The sequence below is a fragment of the Puntigrus tetrazona genome, chromosome 7 (assembly GCF_018831695.1).
Source record: "Puntigrus tetrazona isolate hp1 chromosome 7, ASM1883169v1, whole genome shotgun sequence".
NCBI classification, from domain to species: domain Eukaryota; kingdom Metazoa; phylum Chordata; class Actinopteri; order Cypriniformes; family Cyprinidae; genus Puntigrus; species Puntigrus tetrazona.
Window position 1 is genome coordinate 14,609,338 of NC_056705.1, and position 26,504 is coordinate 14,635,841.

Sequence of the window (26,504 nt, forward strand, 5' to 3'; positions counted from 1 at the left end):
ATGAACAAGTTCATCTACATCTTGGATGGATTGAGGGCAAGTAACTCTCAGCAGATTTTCATTACAGAGTGAACTGTCCCTGTAACATCTGTGTGTAAGCGACCACCGGTAATGTGGCGAAGGAGAAAAGAGCGAGGGAGTGTGTCTTGAAGGGGCTTGTTGTGTTATTTTGTCTTGGAAATTCCCCAAACGCTCAGCTGGGTCTAGCCAAGGAGAGAGGCAAAGGACGAGCGCGCCGCTACAGCTGTTGTGAGGTCAGCAGTGCGGGGACGAGCAGGTGTTCTGCCAAGGAAACCCACCTCTCGTGCTGACCCGGGGTCAGTCTGCTGTCAGTCTGGTAATGGCCTCCGTGAGAACAGTAGTCTGCGGGGCTGTTCTCAGACCTGCGCTTGAGGACGTTTCGTGAAGTGTCTCAAGTCTGTTTAAAGGAAGAAAGCACGGCTGCTTGCTTTATTTTTAGCGCTGTCAAATACAAGGTGTTATTGCTGGCCTCTGCAATTACAATCTCATTAGATCTCATTACAACACAACAGCATGTTTTTGCTCTTTGAAATGAATCGCAATTCATTTGACTAATCATTATGCAGTGAAATACTGCAAGAAAACGTTCTGTTTATTTATCCCCTATTTATTAGTTACCAAATCACTCGTTTCATTTTCTCCCACCTTGAACTTCATCGGATGTCTTCCTTGTGCCCCCAACATTCTGCAAGCTTGTCAGTGCTCACCGGTGTGTTAAACTCCACTCTTAGTAAGCACTTTTTGGATTGCTTCATACCTGTGCACACATCTATCCAGCTACATCAAAGTCTTATACTGGCTTTTTTAGAGGAAATTCTCATTGACGTTTTGCTGCGGTCTTACGTGAAATCAATTCACCCCTACCAGTTACAGATTTTACAGCCACAGCAGTGTAAAGTTAATGTGAAAGCAAGCACTTTTCACCGTATGTGTGTCTGAGTGTGTATGTGTGGTGCTCTGAAGAGGATTTTATGGTTCTGACATGATTGCCACAGTCTCAGTCTTTCTTCTTAGCCCTCTATTGTTTCTTCTCTCATCCATTTTTTTTTTTTTTTTTTTTCATCTTTCTTTACACTCAAGTTCCAAAATGAACACTCAATCCCCCGGTTTCACAGACAAGGATTAACCCAAGACTAGATTAAAATGTAAATCTAAGCTGTTTCAACTGAAAGAAACTTGCACTGACTGATCTTAATACATGTCAGTGCTTTTGTTTTGTCTTAAAATGCTTTTTTGTTCATAAATGCATGTTTATAAAATGACTAAATGTCCTAAGTGAACTATGGCCTAGTTCTGGTTTAGGCTAAATCCTAAATGCCAAAATAGTGAGTAAATATTGGCTGTAGTGAATAAATGTTAATAAACTGTCACCATTTATATAATTTGCAACATAATACATTGCTGAAATTGTTTTATTTGAATTTTGAAAATAATGGCCTGGCCCTTAATGATGCAAATTATAGTATGGGAAAATATACTATGAATAGAGTAAATGCAAAATGCAGTAAGGTCACATAGATAGATAGTTAAAAGTAAGAATAATAGTCTTTCCTTTACTGGTGAAAGCTAAAAAAAAATAGGAACAAAATTTCTATATTTTGCATACATTTCATTCCAAAAAGTTTAAGTATAATATTTGTATATGACATTTATTTGTTTGTTCTGTTGTCTATTACACTCACTCATTCATTCATTCCTTTCAATTTGATTTTAATTAATCCTTTAAATTTTAAAATAAATCCTTTAAAACTCTGTTCTCATTCCGTGTTTTAAATTATTACAGAATTTTCTGAAATCTTCTGTCAATATTTAGTGTGTTGTTTTAAACCCATATGCTGTTATGAAACACAAGAGCAGATTTTTTTTTAAGGATCTTTATGTAGATGGTTTCTATTCAACCATAGTTCATAGCGTTCTCATCCGTCATGCTCCAAAAGGGACAACAAAAAGAGCAGTCCATATGTCACTGTATTCAAAGTCTGAAGAAGCATTCTCTGTGTTCCCCTGAAAAGCAAAGGTGTGCAGCTTTGGAATGACATGACTAAGTAAATAACGAGGAGAGATATATTTGTGAGTGAGCTATCCCTTTAAATGTTGGTGGAAATGTTGTGCTGAAACTAAGAGGCTGATGAGGCAGCTCTCCTGTCAAAATGCCAGTCCTCCCTCCTGATTGCTAGGGGATTCAGAGGATTCAGCAGACTCTCAAGCATCCGGCATCTTCATTAACTTCATGCAACAGAACATGTCAAAAATCCTTCTGTAATAATCAGATTTCCCTAAATCGCAAAATGCTAGATTAAAAAGGCTGGGGAGAGGGGAAAAAAGAAAGCGGGAGAGGCTGCGCTATGATGTGTAAAACTTGTGGGGGTTTTTAAGCCAGTGAAAGTGGCTGATCAGTGAAGCAATGAAGAATGAAGACAAGTTCTGGGCGCACTCGCTGAGCCTTGTGTGCTGCTCTGACACCTGCTGGAGCTTCAGAGCACTGCAGGATGGGGATCAAAAACACAGCAGAGGTGGAATACAGACTGCTGGAGGTCAACCTAATCCCTCTTCTCCTTTGTGGAGAACAGATTTTGCTTGCTGTTCAATAAGAAATAGTTATTTTTATGGTTTAATGCCACGCTCCAAAGGGCCCTGGATAACAGCGTCCCGTCCTGAAGATGGCTCTGCTTATGCAGGGGCTCCTAATTATTGTCGAATTGAGAGGAAGTCAGCAGGTATTACGCAGGACTGTTTCTCATGTGTTTTAGAAATTCCCAGCATCTAATTGTATTGCACAGGCACACATGCACACTCCATCATCTTCTGTCAGCTGGAAACACCAGTTCAATTAAATCTGACAATTAATTAATTAAAGTCGGCAGAGCTCTTTACACTGAATGGTGTTTAATGTCCAGTGTAAGCCTAGATGAAAGTTGGGGAAAAAACGTGTCTACTAAAAATGATTATAATCCTTATTATTCTTAATTACATCTATTATATTAATGCATTTAATTCATTATTTAAAGTTAGTATTTAAAAACATCCCTATATTATATGAATAATTATTATGTAATTGTTATAATTAAAGATGATGATGATAAAAAAATATTAGATGATTTATTTCACGCTTTAAGAAATATCGTAAACATCTTAAAGATCAAAAGCATAAATTACAAAGATTTAATCTGAGATACCATATAAATTATGAAAATCGTGTTTTATGAAGAAGACTTAATTTTAACTGAGCTCTTTTTAAGGACACAGAAAAGGCACAACTAAAATAAATATTATTTGTTATTATAATAACACATTTATTTATAGATTTAAAACATTTTAAAAATGTATTATTATTATTATTATTATTATTATTATTATTCATGACATGCTTATCTTTACTAAGTGGCTTTTTAAGATAGGAGCAAGATTACCAAAAGCATCAAGAAGTTCAAATGCCCAAATGGCCACAGTTTAATTACAGATATGCAATTAAACCAGGTAAATTATGAATCTGTTTTATGAAGAAGGCTTAATTTTTCTTTGGTGACAGAGGGGAGTGTTTCAAAACAAACACATTAGAGCAAGAGAGAGAGGAAGAGGAGTAAACCCCTTATTCAGCTCCTCTGCTCACCAGTCACACCAAGGATCCCAATCAATCCTGGAAATTGGTTTGTTCCCTGACAAGGTTAGGAAATGACAGGGTGGTAGAGAGAGAAAAAGAGAGAGAGACAGATGGGATGGGAGGAGAGGAGAGGAGAGGAGAGGAGAGGAGAGGAGAGGAGAGAGAGAGAGAGAGAGAGAGAGAGAGAGAGAGAGAGAGAGAGAGAGAAAGAATAAAAGAGAGATTTTGGTGTTTGCTTACTGACAGGCTGCTATCTCCAGCAGGGAGTTTAGCGGTGTTTGGGCTTGCGAAGAGATTACTCTGCAACACTTATGTTCACCTGAACAGAACACATGTGTTCCTTAAATATGTAATTAGAAAGTGTAACGTAATGGGATTTCCCTTTTCCTCATCGTCGGTACACTACTCCTGTAATTGCAATAGGAGGCCCATTTTCCTCCCGTCGCAGCTGAACTCAGTATACGGGATACATATAAACCTACAATAACAGTCAGTGGCTGCAGTCTGTTATTTAGGTTAACTCATCGTCTGGGTATATGTGTGTATCTCTGTTACAGGAACATTTCACACCGGAGTGCAAGTTTAAGGAGTGTGTGTTTGAGAACTATTATGTCACATACTCCTCGATCCTGTACCGTCAAACGCAGTCGGGTCGGGCCTGGTACATTGGCATCAACCGAGACGGACAGGTTATGAAAGGAAATCGGGTCAAAAAGACTAAAGGAGCAGCCCACTTCCTTCCCAAGCTTATAGAGGGTATGTTTTTATTCATAATAATAGTATTTTTTTTTGTCTTATGTTGAAAGTACAATGCAAAAAGTATATATATATATATATATATATATATATATATATATATATATATATATATATATATATATATATATATATGTGTGTGTGTGTGTGTGTGTGTGTGTGTGTGTGTGTACAGCAGAAACAGTAATAATTGTTAAATATGATTACAAATAAAAATTATTGTTTTTTTGTTAATATAATTAAAGCAAGTCAAAATTGTACGGAAATCTCTCTAGTACGTTATATTGATGTATGAAAAAAATTCATATTTAATATTTTTGTGGAAAACATGATACATTTAATTTACATAATATTTTAAACTCTCTAGTCATTAGTCAACATACATTTTAAAATAATAGCACGTATATGCAGTTTAAATGTTTTGTAACATTAAAAAAAAATGTCATTACTGTCACTTTTGATTAATTTAATGTATCCCTTCTGAATGAATGTATTAATTTCTGGCCAAAAAAAGAGAGGTTTTATCACCATTGATCATGTTGTGCCAGACCTGTATGATTTTCATTCCTCTGTGTTACATGAAGATAGTAGTTAAGATCCAAGTAGTTAAGTTCCAAAGTTTTGTCCATACGGTGAAAGACAAAGACAAAAAGAATGCAGAGACACTTTCAAAAAATCTTGTGACGGTAATTGTGACAGAATTGTCTTTTTTGGGGGGGTGAGCTGTGCCTTTAAGCCTCTTTCTTTTTCTCTCGTCCCTCCAGTTGCCATGTACAGGGAACCATCGCTACATGATGTTGCCGAGCAAAGCCCGCCTAGGAAAACGGCCAAAACATCAGACTCCCCCGTCCATAAAAACGGCAAGAAAGACCAAGTGCTTCCCGCCCCCACAGCCTCCTAGCGGCAGTAGAAGAAAGTCTTCGTTTGCACGGACTTGCCATGAACGCCAGCAGTGGCACAGGAGGTCTGGTACAAACAATGTTTGTAGTCCCTCCAACCGACCCTCAGAACTTTGACATTTCCAACAACGAATCAGGGCTCAAAAGACCCTTGCCGACCGGTCTAATGCCCACCGCACTTCCTTTTGGTCTCTCCTGCTCCTTAATCAAGGGAATACCGAGCAATAATAACCGCACTGGTCTGGGGTCAGAATGTGACGGCGTCGCTTTTGTGAGAACAGCAACTCCTAAAAGAAAGGATCTTTGTCTTCCTCTTCTTTTTTAGTATTTCAAGAAGAAACACTTCCTCTTGTGAAGCGATTCGTGCTTGACATTTAAACCCTCCGGTTCCTTTGTTCAAGCATTGATAGATTCCCCAAAATCTGTTCTATTTTTTTTTAACAGAGATCCCCCTTCATCTCTAAGCCTTGTTTGTAATCTCCTCTCCCTTCTCTACCTCTTCTGCACTTTGATTAGCTTGACACACAGAGGCCATTTTCCACTTCACAACACAGGAAAAGCCCCGCACACTCTCCCGGGGACCATTAAGGATGCCATACACGCGCACACACACACACACACACACACACCAAATAACTAAATAAATAAAACTTCCCCTCCTCTTAGGATGAGGATGTTTAGAGTCATTCGACCTTAGGCAGTGCAAACCTTTCTCTGCTCATCGGCTCCTGCTCTGATGAGTCTGCGGAGGCTGGACGTGTGAGAGTGTGTGTGTGTGTCTATGTGTGTGTGTGTGTGTGTGTGTGTGCATGCAGTGAACAGTAATACAATATCATTTGTAAGATGACTCATAACAGAGGCAGTAGGGCGGCATTATTGTTTCTTTTTGTTATGATAAGTCGTTGTTTTTTCTCATTGCAATATGCCCAGAGAGCAATATCGGTACAGCTGCACTCTTTCTCCTCTCTTTTTAGCATGTGTGCTGCTTTAGAGCAGGGTTTCTCAAAGTAGATATGCTGACTACTGAGGCTGCAAGTTTCCCAAAGTTCATGTCCCTACATTCAATTTTATTCTATTACATTTGCCTGAGAGCAAAGGCACTTCACCCAGCCAAATGAAACAACACAGGTGCTGAAAAGGTCCAATTGGGCTTCATTTTCTTTTGATAAAATTGAGGAATTAGACCCGGAGGAGCTCAAAGAGAATCGTTTTTTTGGAAACCTTGCACGGAGAGTCCAAACAGACCTGTAACTTCTCACCTCCAGAGGTGTTGAGAATATCAGTATGTAAATGTAAATGTACCTACCAGGTACCTGATGACACATCACACTTATGCCTTTGCAGTAATATTTCTGATAATGTTTTCATGCATATCACCTACATTATGGAAATATGATTTAATACTACACTACCAGTCAAAAGTTTAGGGTTGGTAAGAATTTTTTAAATGTTTTTGAAAGAGTCTCTTACTCTTACCAATGCATTTATCTTGTGAAATATGCAGTGTTTCTTAATATTTTGCTGCTTATTATCATGTTACATTGCTTCAGAAGGCTTTGATCTGATCAGTGGAAAAATTCTGATTTTTTTTTTTTTCGAGATTTTTCTTTTCTCACTTAGGATTAATTTAATGCATACATTTTTTTTTTTTTTTTTGCATAAATACATATATTACTGATATTACTGACCCCAAATAATATATCTAATATTATTTTGGAAGTAGAAAAAAGTAGAAAATGCTCCATATTTAAATACTTAATTATTAGGTTCCCTTATAGTATATTATAGTATTTTGCTAGCTTTTGATTTTTATTCTAATGGTTTTTTTTCCAGTATTATATCAGAGTATATTCCCTTGCTGGTTATATTTTCACTGTGATATGAAGTGCAAAGCTTAAACAAAGTGCTAAAAATCAAACTTTTCTCCTGCTGAGTTGAATCATTTCTCATACCGTGCACCTGGTGCTGAGGAAATTATATCTGTGATAATTATAGATTCAGTCCCCTGCAGCAATACATTATTAGGGGAAACAAAGTTATTAAGACCAAAGCGGAAATAGCTAAAGAAATTTTAGACTTTTTGAATATTTACTAAATTCTTCCACATTTAGATCAGGATGTCAATCTTTCCATAGTTTCCTTACCGCAAATCACAGCAGCACCCGCAGGTAATTCAATCCTCCATTACAGGAGTTGGTGTTTGCGGTTAACGTCCCGAGCAGATTGTTTTTCAGAGGGGCTGAATCAAAATGCTCTGCATCTCATAGCTTCTGGGTACACATCAATAAGACTACATCTTGATTTTCTTCATAAACCATAATTTGTTTTGCGAGCAGCGATGCTCGTCTCAGACTCTGATAGCTTTTCTTAAGTCTTGCATTGTCCACATCATTTAAGTTTGAGCTTCTATATTATCTGAAGGGCTATTTACGTAACGTTTTGCAGGTCCACAATGCTGTAATGCTGACAAAAAAAAGTTACCAGAGGTTCTATAAGACAAAGACTTCCGAATTTGCGACTGGATGCCATGCTGACAAAAAAAAAAAATCCGGCAGGCCAGACCACAAAGGTTAAATAAATGATAAAGGCAATGCCGTATGAAGCCAAAACTGTGCTTTGATTAGAATCCCATGGTTTATTCATTCAGTTTAATCACAATTAGACCATGAAATTGATAGTTACTCACTTCTGGCCTTTCAAACTTCTAAATGTCATGGAAAGACTTGTGCTAGCTTACTCAATAAAAAGGCTCTTGTATTTGTAAGGGCTTTCTAATTCAATATAAAAGGAGAAATCTCTAGTGCTCATTACTTCAAATATGTCTAACTTCATCCTAGGCTTGTTGGGATTACGTGACTCTATACATTTCTGCAAAACTGTGGATGTACCTGTACATACAAATCGCTGCAGTTTCCAGTTGAAATGAACACTAGAGGCAGTAAAACTCCTTAAAACTCTTTAAAAGTAAAACTTTTATTCCTTTTCACGCAAAAGTATGCTTAACAGGTCCGTTTTTGATTAACGATGTCGTCACACGTACAGCTTCATATCCATGAGTGTCCTGTTTAGTAGGTTTACGTGGTAGCTCACGTGATACGGAGTTGCACTCACACGGCGAAAAGCTGTGTAAAACTGTTCAAATCAGCGTAAGGAGCTTAAAAAGCGTGGCTGCATCAGCGAATGCCTTACTTTACTTTTGCATTACTTTCGCATTTGTTAACACTATCGGGTAGGCTTAGGTTTTAGTTTGGTGTAAGGGATATTCCCAACATGATAGAGCATTAATCTTTAGCTACACTCACCGTTAAACGTACCTCAAGCAGCATTCTAAACACGCGGCAGTACGTACCTGTACCAACAAACGTGCCGCGGTTAACGCATTGAACGTGTGTTTGAAACCGCGGCGAAACGTGCAGTAAGATACGTAATTACTGGGTTGCAGAAATGTATGCAGAGGCAATTATTTCCAATTAGCCTGGGTTGTCTAATTGACGTTTAACTTTCTAATGGTTTGCTGTGGGTCAGTTTGAAATGATTGCGAATGTGTTGTAAAACATAGTGTTAGAGAAAAGAAAAGAAAATTGGTCACTTTCTTTGCTTTGATATATTTGGCATGCACATAAGGGCCAGATCGGGTGATTTAACAATTATTTTAATGAAACCACTCTCTGTGCGCAGCTAAGTGCTTCTCTCTCAATTTCACTGCTATTTTTCAGCCATAAACACGGAGGCCAGAAGATGAAAGCTAAGGGCTAATGCTTCTCAGAAGAGCCAAGCCATTTAAACACTATACATGTATACGTAGATAGAGATGACCTTGTAAACAGCAGTTTTCTAAATTTAAACTTACATTTTTGTGCATCATATTTCTTGTTTTCTTATTCTTTTTTCTTTTAAAAGTCCTGCTCTTGTTGTCCTTGTTTGTGTTGGCCATCAGTCTCACCGTCTGTCGCTGAATTGCATTGATGAATCTATTTGCTTATTGTAGTTTGCATATTTACCAGTCTCTCTCGAATCATATAGTCAGCTGATGAGCATTTGGGGTGCAAGGCCATAAAGGCGTTAAATGATGTAGTTATGTTGAGTTATGGGATGGGGATAGTCTAATTATAATCAGCTTTTAGTTTTTACAGACAATTAACAGACTGGTCTTTCTTTACACTGATATTGGCTGGCAACTTCAGTGTTTATGTTACACATATTACACATTAAATTAATTACTAAAGCAGTAATATTAACAATGCGCAATTAGAAAGCTTTCTGCGAGTGATAGTATGCACTGCTCATCGGTATTAGTGCTTAATTAAATAATTTAATGTAACAGCAACACAATGAGGTCCTCCCACCCCCCACCTCCAATAAAAGTGAGTCATCCATGTTCCATCTTCACTCCCTTTTATTGACCCATTGTCGATAAATGCTTTAAAAACAGATGTTACTTACTTTCCCTCTGGTTTATTCCAGATTGATTAAACAATACAGACTTATTGGTTTTGTTCAGACAAGCAGCAAAAATTTGCTTTGTTCTGTTGTTTTGATTGTTGTTTATTAGTTTTTGCCATTTCTGAACCGAATTTAGTCTCAATAGCGAAAATGTAAACAAACACGCGCTTTGAATTTAGACTAGATGTCTGGAGCTTTGTGTTTAGATTTATTCCCACTCACTCTGTCCTCTTATAGCAAACCACGTGACATTCACATTGTACGGAATAGTGAATGAGTCAGCATTTCTGACAAGCCATATGCATAAAGATCTGCTTATGTTCTCTCACATGCTCACGAGTTGAGCGCTGTGATGTAATGTCATGAGAAACGTGAGCTGAGACTCAATTCCCAGTTTCCATCCTCCTTCCACAATGACAGTGACTCAGTGACACTTCCCTCACCGATGTTAAATTTACTGGATAGTCACCAAACTGTCTGAACAAATGAATCAGACTGCATCATTTTCAACTGAATAATCTTAAAAATCAGATTCGAAAACCAAATTAGATTTGTGTGCGGTGTGAACAAAGACACTATCATTTTTGTGAGCTGCTTATATAATCATTGTTTTTGTATGTGTGCGTCAGTCATTTTTTTTATTAGTATCTAAGCCTCTAAGTTTGCATTGTTTGCTGTTAGTGGTGTTTTAAAATCAGACTTTTTTAATAACAATCTTACACAAGATAAATAAAAACCATTAAATAAAAATAAATAAGGTAATTGTAATTTTTTTTATTGGACAATCCCGACTTTTTACTTGCAATTGCGAGTTTATATTTCACAATTCTTTTTCTCGGAATTTCGAGATGTAAACTTATGTGAGAATTGCATGAATAATATCCTTCCAATTCTGAATTCCACAATAAATATCACAAAATTCTGCGAAACGTCAATGACGCAACCCCGCGATTGCAAAGTTAAAAATCTGAATTTAGAATTTAAATGAAAAGTCTCAATTAACCTTTTTTATTTTTATTAATGGAAATGGGTTTTCATAGAGTCTATAATGCAGCACATTTTAGAAAATGTTTACATTTTAGGTTTGTATTGTTTTTCAGAGTGTTTTTGTGGTTTTGTCATACATGCATATTTTATGTTGCTATCCGGGCTTTTAAAAGACAATCAGACTTCAGCCCAACAGCGTCTGAACCAGCAGTGCAAGTAAACAACACCATTTTTCCAGACTTTAAAAGTACATACATACCTGTTTAGTGTAATTTCCTGCCAGTAATAGGAGGATTCTGAAGGGTCAATCTCTGTAAACTGAGAACAGAAATATTTTCTAGATCAGTGGTGTGATTATATTACATAAGAGAATTGTTAAGCTGCAGAAACCTTGTATTTACCGATCGTCAGTGTCTGTAATTGCTTTGTGTGTGTGTGTGTGTGTGTTCATGTGTGCGTGACTTTGAGGAGTAGCCCCAACCCGGTATCTGCAATGCAGCAGAAAAGACAAAAACTCAACCCTCCTCCCATGTTTCGACCAAAGTCTCGTCCCCCAGGATACGTCTCTTAGCCCTCACAACAGCACTGTGCAAATGTACCACGCTTTTCCTCAGCTGAATGTCATTGCCTCTGTATGTGTGTGTGACCACGAGAGAGAGAAACTCTGCTGCATTTTAAACACAGAGACTCTCGCCACATCTGCATTGCATACACAGCAGTGGGGTATTAGTCTCTCAGCAGATGTGTGTTGAGAGGGTGACCTTTAAAAATCTGAGTTCCTCAGCTCCATCCCAGCTTTAGGATAATCACAGTGTTCTCCCATGCTCCCTAGGAGGTAACCTTTAGTTTAGAGTTTAACCGCTGTTTATGTGGCTGTGTAGAGATGATGTTTGTAGAGAATGTGTCTCCCCTGGGTCAGTTTTATGTGAAATGATCTGAAGCGCAGTCACAAATGCAGTTTTTGTTTTGTTTTGTTTGTTTGTTTGTTTTTAAATAAACTTAGTGTATTCACTTATTTTATTATTTTAAATCGAACATTAACTATTTGAATACAATTATAATAATACAAAAGTAAAGTTATTATTTCGAATGGCCATAGTTTAAAGAGAAATGATTCCAGTCACTCCTTATTCATGTGACATGAACCAGCTTTAATTAGTTTTACTCTCAATAGAACCCTACATTTTTATCTTCCCAGAGAATTAAGGCTTTTTTTGTTTTATAAAATGAGTATTATTGGTTATTATCATATGAAACATGAACAAATTGTAGCTATTTTTTTAACCAGTTTTACAGTCTAAAATGTAAAACTCAACAGAATCACTCAAACTTTGGCTTCCCCATCTCACAGGATATAACATAACACTTTTTTTCCTTTTTTCTAAAATCGAAGTTTAAATAGAAGTGAGTCTCTCTTTGTTCCATCTTTTCAGATGTTCGTGCTCATAATCACGTGACACTTTTGAACCAGTGTAAATCTTTGTCTAAAATGTTTGTGGCTTCAGTTTTTGTGTCCCTTAAAAAAGGTCATATGTCTGTCGTTGTTCAATTCTTTGCTTTTTTGGTGTAAAATGGTAAAACAGTGTGGATATGAGTTGCCATTTAACGTTGCTGGGCAAACAGTCACAGTTTTGCTTACATTGGGAAGATCAAAAACTCAACTAGTAACCAAGAGTAATAAACCAGAACTCTTGGTCCGCATCATGAACATTGATCCCTGCTCTACCAGACTACAGAGGTCATGATCTTTTATCCATAGTGGACACTGGTTGGAATCCACTGCAGCAAAACTGACTGCTGGTTTGAAGCAACACACAAAAGTACACACTAAACTGTGTGCATACTAAGACGCTCACATCTTATATCAGTACAAAGTGGGCAATTTGCTTATGGACAATGAGAGTCTGCTTTATATCAGAGGAATCCCATAATTTTTGTAAGTTCTGCATGGATTATCCAAGTTATTGTAATTGAGTCTTCCAAAAGAAAGGAAACTAAACCATATTACGTTTTTCTTGTCTTCCAATCCAAGACAAAGCAAAAGTCTTCCAGTCAAAGCCACGATGACACTATTTTTAATTTTTATAGCTACAGAAACCAATAACCACCGGGACAGTCTCAACAGTATCGCTCAAGCTTCGGCTTCCCCATGTCAAAGGATGAAAAGACGTAAAAGGTGGACAGCTTGGATGGAAATGGCACATCTGTGGTGTTTTGCAACATTGGAAGGAACAACCCAATACAGTCATGCATGAACCAATATTTACTGGACACATTAAAACTTAAAATGAAAAAAAAAAATGACGAGGAGGATGATTCCTGTTTAGTATTTATTAACTCACTGTTACTCTTAATACTCTATTCTGCATACACTCTCAGCCCTGCATTTGCAATAGAATCTATATCTATTTCTATAAGTCTATGGGAGACATATTATTGAACATTATTGAATAAAACTAATATATTTGTATGATTGTAAAACCAAAGTGTGATTTGTTTTATTGTCTGCCGGTAAGTCTGTGACCAAAGCCATTCACATGTATCATTCAATGCACTTATTTAAAGTAAAGCATTTTAATTGGCACCTAGGTAAGTGCCAGAGTTTGCCGTCTCAATAGAATTTTACAGGCGAGTCAGCATTAGTTATGGGTTGTTAAGTTGACTTCTATAATGATTAAATTGGCAGAGGACCAAACAGTGAACGTGGTGGGCCAGCGCCATTACTTAAATACAGCACGGCTCGACAGGAGTGCTCAAGTGAGGATGAACAGGAGACAGATGGCATGTGTTCCAAGTGTCTTTCGCTTTGTTCCCACGCAAAAGCAAGCTTTGCTAAAAAGCGATTTCCATCTTTTATCCTGCTAACTGTGTAGAAAAAAACTTCAGCAATTCCCTGACCTCTGATTTCAAAAGGCCCATCAAAGTGTCAACACTCTAGAGCAGCAGAATAAATCTCATCCTTTAATCTAATTGGTGGGATAAAGCTGCATAATTCATTTTAACAGCTCTGATGAATTACATAAAAGTACAGCGCATTAATACTACTCCTCTTGAGCCAAAAGCACCCCAGAACTGTATAAATATGCTGGAATGGATTCAAACACATCAAAACACTTTGCCTTATTTAAAAGCACATTGGGGGAAGACTCTCAGTGACAAGCTCAATGTGGGTCGACACGAGCGCTCTGCCTCTTTTGTGGGATGCAGGAAATCATTTGAAATGTTCATGATTTTTAATGTGTCAGTGGGTGCTTTTGGAAAGTCAAATGTCATATGGGATCACATTTACATTTAAATGTACCATGCATGTGCTTTTTAATCTCTTGAAAGGGATTTGTGTTAGAAAAACTAACTCCATTCGTGAATCCAGGCCCTTTGTTTCCTTATGTCACGTTTACGCTGCACAAACATCACAGTAGCTGCATTTTAAGCGGTTATTATACTAAAAAGATGCGTTTAAAGTCTGTAATTACACACATTCTGCATCAAAATTGACATAAATGCATTTACATTTTCAGAAATCCCATGCAGCTGCAGAAATAATGTAGAGCCTTGATAATGTTTTTGACAGAAAAGTATGGAGTGGATAAAAAAGAGAAATTAAGTTGCAAATATAGACTGCAAGTATAACTTTTTATAATGTTGATAAAATAAGTCTCACCAAGGCTGCATTTATTTGATAAAAAGTAATATGGTTAAGTATTATAGCATTTTGTTGTTTTTATATTGAAATTAATATATTAATGTAATGTATTACTGCGGTGGCAAACTGCATCTTGCGTTTAATAAATGCATCCATAATTATTTCAAAAACATGAAACACGAAACAACTTATTAAGAAATGTGATGGAATAATTATCATATTGTCATTCCCTTATTTTTATAACAGATATTTTTTCTTCTCTGAAGTAGGCTACTATTTTGTTGGGTAATGCTGAGTGTGGGCGCACAAGCGCGTGCGGCGTGTCTGTAACCCGAGCTCGGTGACAGAGCTCCGTCTTCTCGACAACTGTGTGTGTGTGTGTGTGTGTTACTGGAAAATACACGGATGGACCCGCACGATAACTTTCTATGAAGTACCATCGTGATTTCATTTGGTGAATCGCCATGAAGGCCCAGGACTGGTTTATTGTCACCTGTTGCCTCTGTGGCCTAAGCTCGACGGCAGGTACGTTGAAGTTTCCGACGCGAATTTTGGGTAGCGCGCACATGTGAACGCCAAGTAAACGTTAAAGTAACGTCACGCGTGATATGATTACCTGAGAGAAAAACCTGCTTCTGACGTCCTACGACACGAACGGGGATTAACTTTACTTTCTTGTAGTCACCTTTGTTTGTTGAAATGTTGACATGGGTACTGTTTTACATGTCAAAGGTCCGTTTATGTATAGCTTTCCAAACAATGCATCGAAAATGTTCTTTTAAGCATTGTTCCACCACATTTCAAAGAGTAATGCATGAAGCCTGTGATTTTCATATCTTTAATATATAATCCCAATGCTTAATTTTCCAGTGTAATAAACAGAGTTCTTACCATGACAAAGGCCGAGTTACTGTAACTCACCACAGTGTGATAAGGTCATTTGCGGTATCATGTCAGTCATACTTTGAAAATATTTAGTCATGAATGTGGGCTGTAGTGAACAGTAAATTACATAACTGTTCTGCTTTGAAAATAATAATAATACAAATGAAAAAAATATTACTTGATCACAGGTTCGGATAGTTATTACTGTCATTAACGTAAGTGTACTTATTATGATGTCTGTTTTTAATTCGGAAACCCCAACAGTGATTCAAAACGCGTGTCTGCCATCGTTTTATATTTGGCTGACTGATACATAAATGAGAGTTTTGGTGTGTAAAGCAAATATTCCCGTGGTATGTCACATTAAAGGTGTGTTTTAAAACAATGACTGTGTGAAATAAAGCATAAAACAGAAAGTATGATCGAATGATATTTTTCCACCAGTAAAAATGGTACCAAAGCGATTTAACATAAAAGGGACATTTTCTAAAGTGTAGTTTTTACGGATACCCGTGGGAAAACTGTAAATTAACCTCAAGTCAGACTGTCATCAGGAACTATTTATATTAAAAAGTTGATTTAAAGGTGCTCCGGAGAGGTTAATTGTTGTAATTATTTTAGGGAAGCTTTCAGTGGGACTGTAGAGCAGCAGATGGCATATTCTTCGTTAGGCCTCATTTATTTTATACGTAATATAAATGCTCACACAGAAAAAAAATAACAGTTCTCATGTATGTAATACAAGACTGGATTTTCTTTTCTCAATTAAAACCACTTAAAGTTACTGCTCACAAGAAAAGTCGGTCAAAACAGTGAAAGTGCTGTAAATGTGTACATATGCTGAAAGCAGCAGCCGTTGGTAGTGGCGGTTGGTAATGAAGGTGGCGCGCGGGGTGACGCGTGTCGTTTGTAACTGTCAGTTTGTATTCTGGAGGGCTCGAGCTGGCGAGACTTGATGAATGTGGCGCCCCTAGAAGGCCCGCTTATAGATGCGGCTAACCTTCGAAAGCTGTGGAAAAAAACGGCAGACGTGATGCATAAAAACATCAGCGCAGTAAACAGTCGCCCTCAAATCTGTGCATGATGCAGGTCTGAGAACACCCAAGGCTGTGCGCTTGGCTGAGCCTCTTATCTGTTCAGCTTTATGTTCAGATTTTTAGATCTATCCATCCATCCATCCATCATTACACACAGCTGTATTCAGCGATTAGGCAGTAAACTGCCCCGTACGCAAGACATTCTGAGCTTTAACTCAGACTCCTAAGTTTAAGTGCTAAAGGTGGGAGAGAGTGGTGCTGCTACATTTATCTGCTTTCTAACACAAAAAACATCTTTTCCAGATGCAACAGAAGCAGAAGACCGGCTGATGAAGAAACTGTTTTCTTCGTACAATGTTAAAGTGCGTCCTGCGAGGAGCCCAGAGGAAAGGGTCGTTGTGAGGATAGGCATGACTCTCTCGTCATTCGTCAGCCTGGTATGAAGAAACATACATAGTTATGTAGTTTAATAGGCACGTAGCATTAATATCAAAGTGCCCATATGGATTTTTGAAACACAATTTTTAGAACGAGTCCCGAGCCGTTTCATGTTGACATTGTTTTCTGCCTACTTGTTGATCTTTAAGCGCTGGTCTGAATGAAAATGCAAATTCGTTCATTGCCACTAGGTGTCGCTTTTGGAGTGTTAAAAGCTCACATAGACCGCTTTAAATGAAATTGACCATCACAGCTCAAAGGAGGGGTTTGGAAAAATGAATCGTTTGAGAGTCGCTGAACAAATAAGGTGAAATAAATGGATATTATGAGGAAATTAAAGTGTTTTTTGACGTTGTAGGCATGTCATCCTGTTGTGTGGTACTCCCAAAATATGAACCTTACATAGCCCATAATAGGGACATTTTAATATAAAATTATTAGTAATGTTTGATATATTAAATATGGTATTTGTTATTAGTACATTACTTTAAAAGAATATTAATATTGCTATTATTATTTTTATTTTTATGAAGCAAAAATGCTACAATGGCCTGACTGCCAAAAGCCGATCATTTATTAGATTACATTTATTACGAGATGTGTTTAGTTACTTGTTTATTTAAACAAATACTATGTTGTATATTGTTACCCATTGTGTCAGGGTGTGTAAAGCTGTGATTTTCAGAGAGGGAGTCAAGAAACCTGGGAGTCATTTTATGATGAATTTTATTTTCCTTGGTATTCCTCAAGAGTTTTTGCTCATGTCATATGCCATGGAGTATGGGGCGGAATACTAAAATATGACTGGTTATGATCCTTGTAAAAAATGAAATCATATAAAATACAGTATAAGTTATGGTAAATTTGCTAAAGAAAAACTGCATCAGTTTTTATAGGCCTATAATAGTTTGAACCAAGTCTGACGTTGACGTTCAGCTGTTCAGTTTGTGTGAATCAGGTCGTGGCTCCTAAAAGAAGGATTTAATAACCAGGTCTCGGGTAACAGTCCACATTTCTGCATTTTTGCAGATGTCTGAGAGTTAAAGTTTATAATCAAGGTATTTTCATTGCTCTGAACATAAAGGAACAGGACCTTCTCTACAGGCTTGAACAGTGGTTTCACATGAATCCTGCTTATGCAGCAAAATGTGTGTCCAAAACAAGATACATATTGAGATAGCATTAATGTATCATTCCAAATATATGTATTCAGCCTGGAGCCATCTACGCACTGAAGTCATTACATGTATATTAATAATATAAAGTGTATATACAATGTCTATATGAGCGGTACTGTGTGTGTTGTCCCATCCCCCAACTGTTTGTGCTCTGTAATGAGACTAGGACAGCTGGCATTCCTGCACTAGTTTTAAATAGCATTCAGGACTGTGTAGTGATCTGACCATTGAGTCTCAGGTCTTTCCCTTGTCTTCTAACCACATCCCATCACCCCCTTCTCCCATTGCAGCCAGGGTTCCCATTATTTGTCTCTAAACAAATATCAGAGGCAGAAAATCCTTCTTTATAGATATGCTCTTGTTTTTCTTCCTAATCTTCCATTTATTTTAGAAATAATAAGATACAATGCTAGTATAATATAGTGTTTGGTGGTTACAGTGTTGTTTACATTCATTCTGGCTTATTAATATTACACAGATTCCTTTAAAATATTGAATATGATCAAACTTTATATGATACAAAAAAAGATTTTGCATCCTAAAGTTAATTTTATAGTACTGTAAGTTCTAGATTGCTGATATTTCTTTGAAACAGTTCTTATTGGTTGAGTAAATATAAACTATATATGTATCCATACTGTCTAATATATATATATATAGCATAATATATATATATAATATATAACTTTTTGTTTATTGAACTTTATAAAATCAACGTCAAATTTGCAATCATGCTGTTAATACTATATAAATATGTAATAATTAATAGTAAAACAGCTGAGTGCTGTCTAAAGACATGTGCATGCACTAGTTTAATGGATTATTTTTTATTTGTTTTACTCCATGTTTTTGTGTTTTAGAACATGAAAGATGAGGAGATGAACACTATAGTTATTATGAACTTGGTAAGTCAGCACAATTTCTTGTGGCTCCTGTGTGTCATTTTGAGAAATAACATCTTGAGTGCAATTCAAATGTATAAAGCTTTATTTGCATTGAGGAAAAGTTATCTGTCATCTATCTTCATAATTTTCTGCACTAAAATTACCACACAAGACAATCTCTGACAATAAGAACTAGATTCAATATACAGTAACTTTAAATGCAAAATGAAAAATTATGCAAATGCTGTTGATAATATGTACAGACAAATGTGCGGAGATATTGCATTTGGTATAATTAATGACACAAGGAGATCATTTAAAAGCATTTGATTAAATGATGAACCAGTTGTACTTATAATTTCTACGATGACCCTCATTTATCTGCACATGAACACACACACACACACACACACACCTTTTGTGCTCTTGCAGGAGTGGAATGATTATCAGCTCTCCTGGAACCCGAAAGATTATGGGGGAATTGATGTGTTGCGTATCCCGGCTGGAAAAGTGTGGCTTCCTGATATTGTTCTCATCAATAAGTAAGTTGTGTGTGTGTATTGTGCTTCGCATATTATCTCAAAGAACCTCTGAGTGTGGGGCACATTATCTTAGAGAGCCTTTGCTGAGTTTCTGCTAGAACAGCAGAAATAACAGAAATTATCAAAGCTTTTGTGAAGCGTGTCAAGAGAAGTGTACTTTCTCTATCTGTTTCTTTCTCACACACTCACTGTAATGTCCAGGTAGACCCCCATCACTGCTGGTGTAAATATCCTCCCTCCTTCATTTATCTCTGCTTTATAGCCAATTAAACAACACTGCTGTCCGCTAGCAGCCTTGCTGGTACTGCATTCACTCTTACACACACACACACACACACAGACTGCATCCCACACACCGTTCAATGTGGGACATCTTCAAGTCCCACAGCACCATTAACGTAATAGATGGGAAGTTTTAAAGGCCTGGTTTGTGTCCTATGAGGATTATATACCAGTTCTCTATAGTTTGGGGCTCAATTGGTCAATTTATCTGAATTGTAGGTATTACTCTGACCTATTATGAAACAACCATACAAAATGTGAAAAAATAACATAATTTGACAGTGTCATGTCAGTAACAGTAAGTTTACAATGATCAAAGGCTGTCAAAGGACATAATAAAGTAGTAGTCCATACACTTTTTGTACACTGTGTCCCGAGTCATATTATAGCTTTGTGTCAGAAACGGGTGGAAAATTAGGCCATTATTCATTGTAAATCATACACTTAGGGTTACAAGATAATACAGAGCCAGTGGCATTTTCCAGCACCTGGCACAAAGTGTTCTGCGTATAAATATGTGCATGGACGATGACATATTTATTTTTGGTAAGCTATCCTTTTAAGTACTCTGGTCCGCTCAAAAATGTTAAAATTTAAGGCAAGTACAGCAGAGAAACCTCCAATGCATTCGCACATTACAAGCTTCTTCTAAGTATTCTTAGCATCAGTGTGTTTAACTAGAGCCAGATGACCCATGCTGATGTGTGTTCAATATCTAATAATGGTTCAGCGATGATGATGCAGCTAAAATCTGTGTTTCCAAGCGATTTGACTTTCAGGGGGAAAAAGCAATAGTCTAACCATCTAAATTGCCTTAATTTATTGTTTAAAGTTTATCTGCATTAAAAAAATGATTTTGTGTGTGCAGCAATGATGGCGTGTTTGGTGTAGCTCTACAGGTCCATGTGCAGGCCTACAGTAACGGTCGGGTGACGTGGACGCCACCAGCTCTTTACAAGAGTTCCTGTGGGGTAAAGGTAAATTCTGCAATGCAATTGCAAATTACTTGGTATTACGTTAAGAAATGTGTAGATCATGATGCAGTAATAAAAATCAAGTGCTCCATAACGTTTTAATTTCTTAAATCAGTGCTGCGAAAAATTAACAACATGCCATAAATAAATCTAGATGTGTATTAATATCATAGGTTCCACTATCATCAGTACTGTAATGTTATCTTTTGAGCACTAATTTTTCCGGTATTGTTCTTGATGATGAATGTTCAGCACCTTTTGGTAAATACTGTAGTAATAAAGGGTAAGTTATGGATGGGACCTTTAAGCACTGTAATGAAGTGGAAAATCATAAGAAGTTTAATGACGCATTAAATCAGTAGTGTTTATAGCACAACTGCACTATATATATATATATATATATATATATATATATATATATATATATATATATATATATATATATATATATATACTACAGTAGGACACTGCTGAGAAGAACTTCTTGTTGAAAAAGCACTGCTTTACCTCGTATAAGTGAGGATCTCTTTCGTTCCATGTGATTCTTTTGTACTTGTTTTGTGAACTTTTTCTCCTCCTCATTTGTATTGCTGCTTTTGTTTGGCCTCGCTCTAGTTTGGCTGGGCGTTTGATGTTCCGTCTGGTCTCTGCATGTGTGAAAAGTAGAAAGAGAGATGATTAAAGGAAGATCTGAGAGGGAAGATGCTCATCAGGCAAGCACACACACTAACATGCACAAACTCTTTGTCTGTACCTTTTCTCCATCTGCAGGTGACATACTTTCCCTTCGACTGGCAAAATTGCACCATGGTTTTCCGCTCGTACACGTATGATTCCTCAGAAGTGGATCTGCAGCATGGCCTTGATAAGAGAGGAAATGAAATCCAAGAGATCGTCTACGATACAGGCTTTAGTGGTAATGGCACCCCTTACCCTACCCCTTGACATTCATGAACATTAAGGTCATTCAAAGAGTACAACATCAGACACCCTAGAAATGCACTATAAACTTTCCTTGACACCTTAACAACAGCTTAAAAATGCTTAAATTAATCTATTATGCTTAAAAATATATAATGGCATCCATCCTTAAAACAATCTTGCAATTATTAAGAAACAGGGATCTACAGGATGTCCAAGCTGTCCTGCAGAGGTCAAATTTAAACACACCTAAATCAGCTAATCAAGATCTTCCAGACTAAAAGCTGCCAGGCAAGCTAATTTCTGCATGATATTTGACCCTTGATGCCCTGACCTAGGATGACCTAGCAACACCCTAGACACCATCCAGCAATGCTCAGCAATCTTTTAAATGTCCAGACAAAGTGTTGTAAAGCATTTGTACATTATTTCTGCCTCACACACACACACACACACATATATATATATATATATATATATATATATATATATATATATGTAATATTTTACAATAAACTTTACATTTCAAAATTGCCTGCTTAAATTCACTCAAAATGATAAGGTATGATGTCATAGTAATGTTTTCCCAATTATTCAACTATACATGAAAACAGCAAAAGTTTTGTTTTTCTAATCTCTCATCCCAGAGAGGAGAATGGCACATTCGTCACAAGAGTTTCTAGGAAGAATGTGTGAGAGGACCTGTATGAAGACATCACCTTTTACCTGATCATCGAGAGAAAGCCCATGTATTATGTGTTTAACATCATCCTGCCCTGTATCCTCATCACCATCATTGCCATTTTTAACTTCTACTTGCCACCTGACGAGGTAAAAACCGATGCCAGGATTTGTTGCAAATGGTAAAATCAATCAAATCCACTTACCTGTATGCACAGAAAATGAAAGAACGTCAATGCAAATGGCCTTTTATTAGATTCAAATTTTATTGACCTTAAACTAATGAATGTGCTGTTATTGTCCATTAAAAGTAGAGTTTATACCTGCACAGTTAAACAGTCTTTCAGTCTTGAAATTCTACCAGCAACAAATCATGAAAGGATCATTAGTATAATCTAATTCCACAGCTTATACAGTCTGGTCTATTAATTCTGTTATATACTGTACAATTAACCTAATCACAAAAAAACATTCTGACTCTGTGTAAGTGTATGCATGAGTAGATCAAGAGGAGCTCTCTTTTCTTTTCAGGGGAGAAGATGGGCCTTTCCATCAATGTACTGCTGACTTTAACTGTCTTCCTGCTTCTGCTCGCCAACAAAGTCCCAGAAACATCTCTGGGTGTTCCCATTATCGTCAACTACTTGATGTTCACCATGATCCTGGTCACCTGTTCTGTCATCCTCAGTGTTGTGGTGCTCAACCTTCACCATCGCCGCCTAACACACACCAAATGCCCCTATGGGTGCGCAAGGTCAGTACAGAAGAGTCCAGTCAAAGTGTCAGAGAAGATACAGCTGCGTACTTGCTTCCTACAAACTGGAATATTGCTTGATAAAGTTACAGTAATTCTTTATTGTCTGAATATTTTTGCATTTTTTGCTTGAGAACGAATTAGCATTAGGAAAACACAAAGTCACTGTGCTTTTTGTGAGGAGATACACGTCCTTTTGTGAAAATTATGCGGAGTCAGCTGCTTTCAACAAATTGACAGCTGCATTGTTAAAATGACAGATGCAGAACATGTTTCCATTTTGCATCTTCTTTTATTCCCGGACACTCCAAATAAACCCAATGTGCCAATTACAAATGTATGAAAAACAGACAAAAATACCTAATGGTTCAAAATGGACAACAATTTTGCTCAGCAAAGAGAGCACACAGGCTGCTTTTTGGAAAGATGCCGTTATTTTGCTATTATGTTATACTATTAAGCTTTATCAATGGATATGGGCTCTGCATTATTTAAACTTATTAGAGCTGCGGCCTCTTCATCGCACCAAAGTGTCCCATGTATGCCTTCTATTAACACCCGTTTCAAGCTACCCAATCACAAGTGGACAACATTTCTAAAGATTATAATAAAAAAGCAGCATTGCTTTATTCACGTTTGGTACAGTTTTGCAGGACATTCACCAATGACAGCAAGGCCATGTGAAAATAGACATGTGATGCAAGGCTGAAAGATTATTTGCTGGCCAAGTGCAATCTGTCTCTTTCTTTTAGAGCCTTTGTGAAGTCATGCAGATGAAGCGAGGACTCAGCCATCTCTAGGGCGGCTGTTGTTCCACAACACTCAGTTTTAAGATGCGCTGTAGTGCTATTAATAACGTACACTAGAAATGATAATTTTGCTTACATAGGTATTATTTTGCTGTGAATAGAGCAAGGGCAAATGACAAACATGTACAGTTTGAAAAATCAACACTCATTCTGAGTTAATCAGCATTGGTTATTACAGTATGTGAATATTAATATAGGAACTGTTGAAATTGTAATTCTTCTAGATCTTCATCCACATGTTGCCTCACTTACCTGGGCATGCTAACCGACCGAAAGAGGAGGCCCTCTTTTCTTGAGAAAACTGCCAAAAGGAGAACACTCACAGCCATCATGAGTGGCGATGAGTACTTCATCCATAAACCCAATAACACCAACTTCCTCTTTCCCAAACCCCACAGGTGAGTTCCTGAGGTTATCAGAATCAAAATCAACTTTACTGCCAGGTATGTTTACACATACAGGAATTTGTTTAGTGACAGAAGCTCTACAGTACAACCTGATGACAAGACAGATAATAAAAAGAGTAATATACAAAATATGAAATGCAAAAAATAGCAAAACTACAATATATACTATAGACATCCAAGTAGATTATCTGAAGGTCACAGATCAGTAGGGTCAGAGGAAGCAGAAGAGGGCTGATTTCTTAAGATAATAGTGTTGCCACTTGAGCTTGTGTACAAAATAAGAAGTATTAGTAACGTTATTATGATAACTTTGGAGACATATTCAAAGACCTCAGTCATGTCAGAGACCACACTGAAAATCTGGGATTCAAAATCTAAACTTTAGAGAACTTTGTAAAAAGGATTGTTGGATGTAACACTTAACTGTTTTTAGGTTGCTAATCCACATAACTAATTATGTATCATCGATCATACTGACATACTGTTTTTTCTCTGAAGGGTAGGCTAAAATGTTTTATTTCATTTTAGTTCTGCTGCTTTAAAGCAAAGGGGACAAACCGAATATAAAGATATTCTGAAATTCATGTTAATTTTTAATTAAAATTTTAACTGGAATTGTTTTTTGCTGATAATATATTTTGTAATGAAAAACTGTAGCCTGTTTAATTAGAAAAATGTAAAAATAGAGACATTTTCACTGCTGGTCTCAAATTCGTGGTCACTGTATGTGTGTGAGCACAGTTAAACGCTTAGGGTTTGATTAATCACTTACTCTCTCTCTTTTATACACTTTAAATCTCCTCTACCAGGAATTTCTACTCCTGGCGGGCTGTGTAAAACGTCTGAGGGTATATATGCGTATGTGTGTGTGGGAGTGAGAAAAAGAAGAAATCATCACTAAAATAAAAACAATCAGCACAAATCGGCTCTGACACATTAGGCCTGCCCTGCATCAGGCTCAAGAGAGAGACGTGAGGAGATGTAGAGACAGGAGAGGGTGTGAGAGAAAGGGAAGATGAGGAAGAAATTCGATGAGGCAGCAGTATCTTGCTTTTAATTGGTTTTATAGTGTGTTTTGGCACCATTGCTACCATGTTTTAGTCAAATTAGTCTTTCCTGTTTTAGTCATCTGTGTCTGCTGACTTACAGAGTTAGGAGGGAGAGAGGAAGGAAAAAGCGAAGGGATGGAAAAAAAACCTTGACCTTTTCTTTCATTCATTTAAATCATGGCTAGTCTTGTCTTGACTATTACCATCTAACTTATTTGCCAAAGATAAGTAAAACATAACTTGCAACATAACCAGTTTGCTTTTAAATGTGATTATTTACTAACCCCACACCTTTCAAGGAAGACAGCTCTATGCTTGTCGCCTAAGGCTGCATTTATTTAAAGACTGCACATTGTGAAATATCACTACAATTTCAAAACTCTTTTCCATTTTAATGTTTGAAAAATTTATTCCTGATGGCAAAATTTTAATTTCAGCATCATTAATTCAGTCTTTAGTGTCACATGATCCTTCAGAAATCACTCTGATATTCTGATTCGGTGCTCAAGAAATAAGTATTGTGTATATAATAATTCATTATATAAGTGTTGGAAAAGCAAAAAAATCTAAATTCTTTGATGAATAGAAAATTCAAACAGAAACACCATTTATTTGAGAAATTAAACCCATTAAGGTTTCTATAATGTTAATAATTTTAACATTATAAATATATATAGCCGCCACTTTTAATCAGTTTAGTACAAATTCATCAAAAATGTATCTTAGAGCGTTGTCCATAAGTTTCAAATTATTCCAGAGACAAACTCTAGGAAACAAATGATTTATGCAGGATTGCCTGAACCTTTGAATATCGTGAACTCTGGATATCTTTAGACCATGCTTCACTTTTGTAAAAATCCAGTGTTTATTTCTTCCTTGGAAGATTCTCGCCTTTATGAGCCTCTGATGTTTTTCCTGGATGACTGATAAGAAAATACTGTGTTCACTGACTCCAGAAACCTGTAAAACAGATTGGAGCTTTGCCATTCTGAATATGCATCTAATTGTAAATTATAGCTCTAATTGTGGAAAAGAACTTTATATGAGTGCTTTTAAATGAATTTTTGAACAGTATGTTTGACAGTTTGTTTTGATCTATCATCTGCTGTGATGATGTTAGCGCTATTTCAAATCCTAGATGTAGGCGCCTGTTTTTAACACGCACTCCTCTGGCTGGGCTAAAGCTTGCCTCTGCCCTGTTCTCCCCAACTGCTGTGCTTTCAGCCCTTGTGGCGTGCACGTGTGTCTCAGTCTAATGGGGTTCCACTCAGGTCACCGAAGCTCACTGGGGAACTACAGACTACCTGCAATGA

General features: G+C 37.0%; 1 protein-coding gene and 1 pseudogene across 1 annotated transcript in view; both read left to right on the plus strand.

Moving 5' to 3' along the window:
• The window catches only part of LOC122348178 (fibroblast growth factor 11-like), a 45,441-nt gene extending 38,511 nt beyond the window's left edge, over positions 1-6,930 (plus strand). Inside the window, exons 4-5 of the mRNA XM_043243459.1 lie at positions 4,180-4,378; positions 5,143-6,930. Coding sequence (XP_043099394.1) covers positions 4,180-4,378; positions 5,143-5,279 — 336 coding nt within the window. The 3' untranslated portion in view covers positions 5,280-6,930. The remainder of the gene's footprint in view (positions 1-4,179; positions 4,379-5,142) is intronic.
• Positions 6,931-14,657: 7,727 nt separating this feature from the next.
• Positions 14,658-26,504, plus strand: part of LOC122347923 — a 14,557-nt pseudogene continuing 2,710 nt past the window's right edge.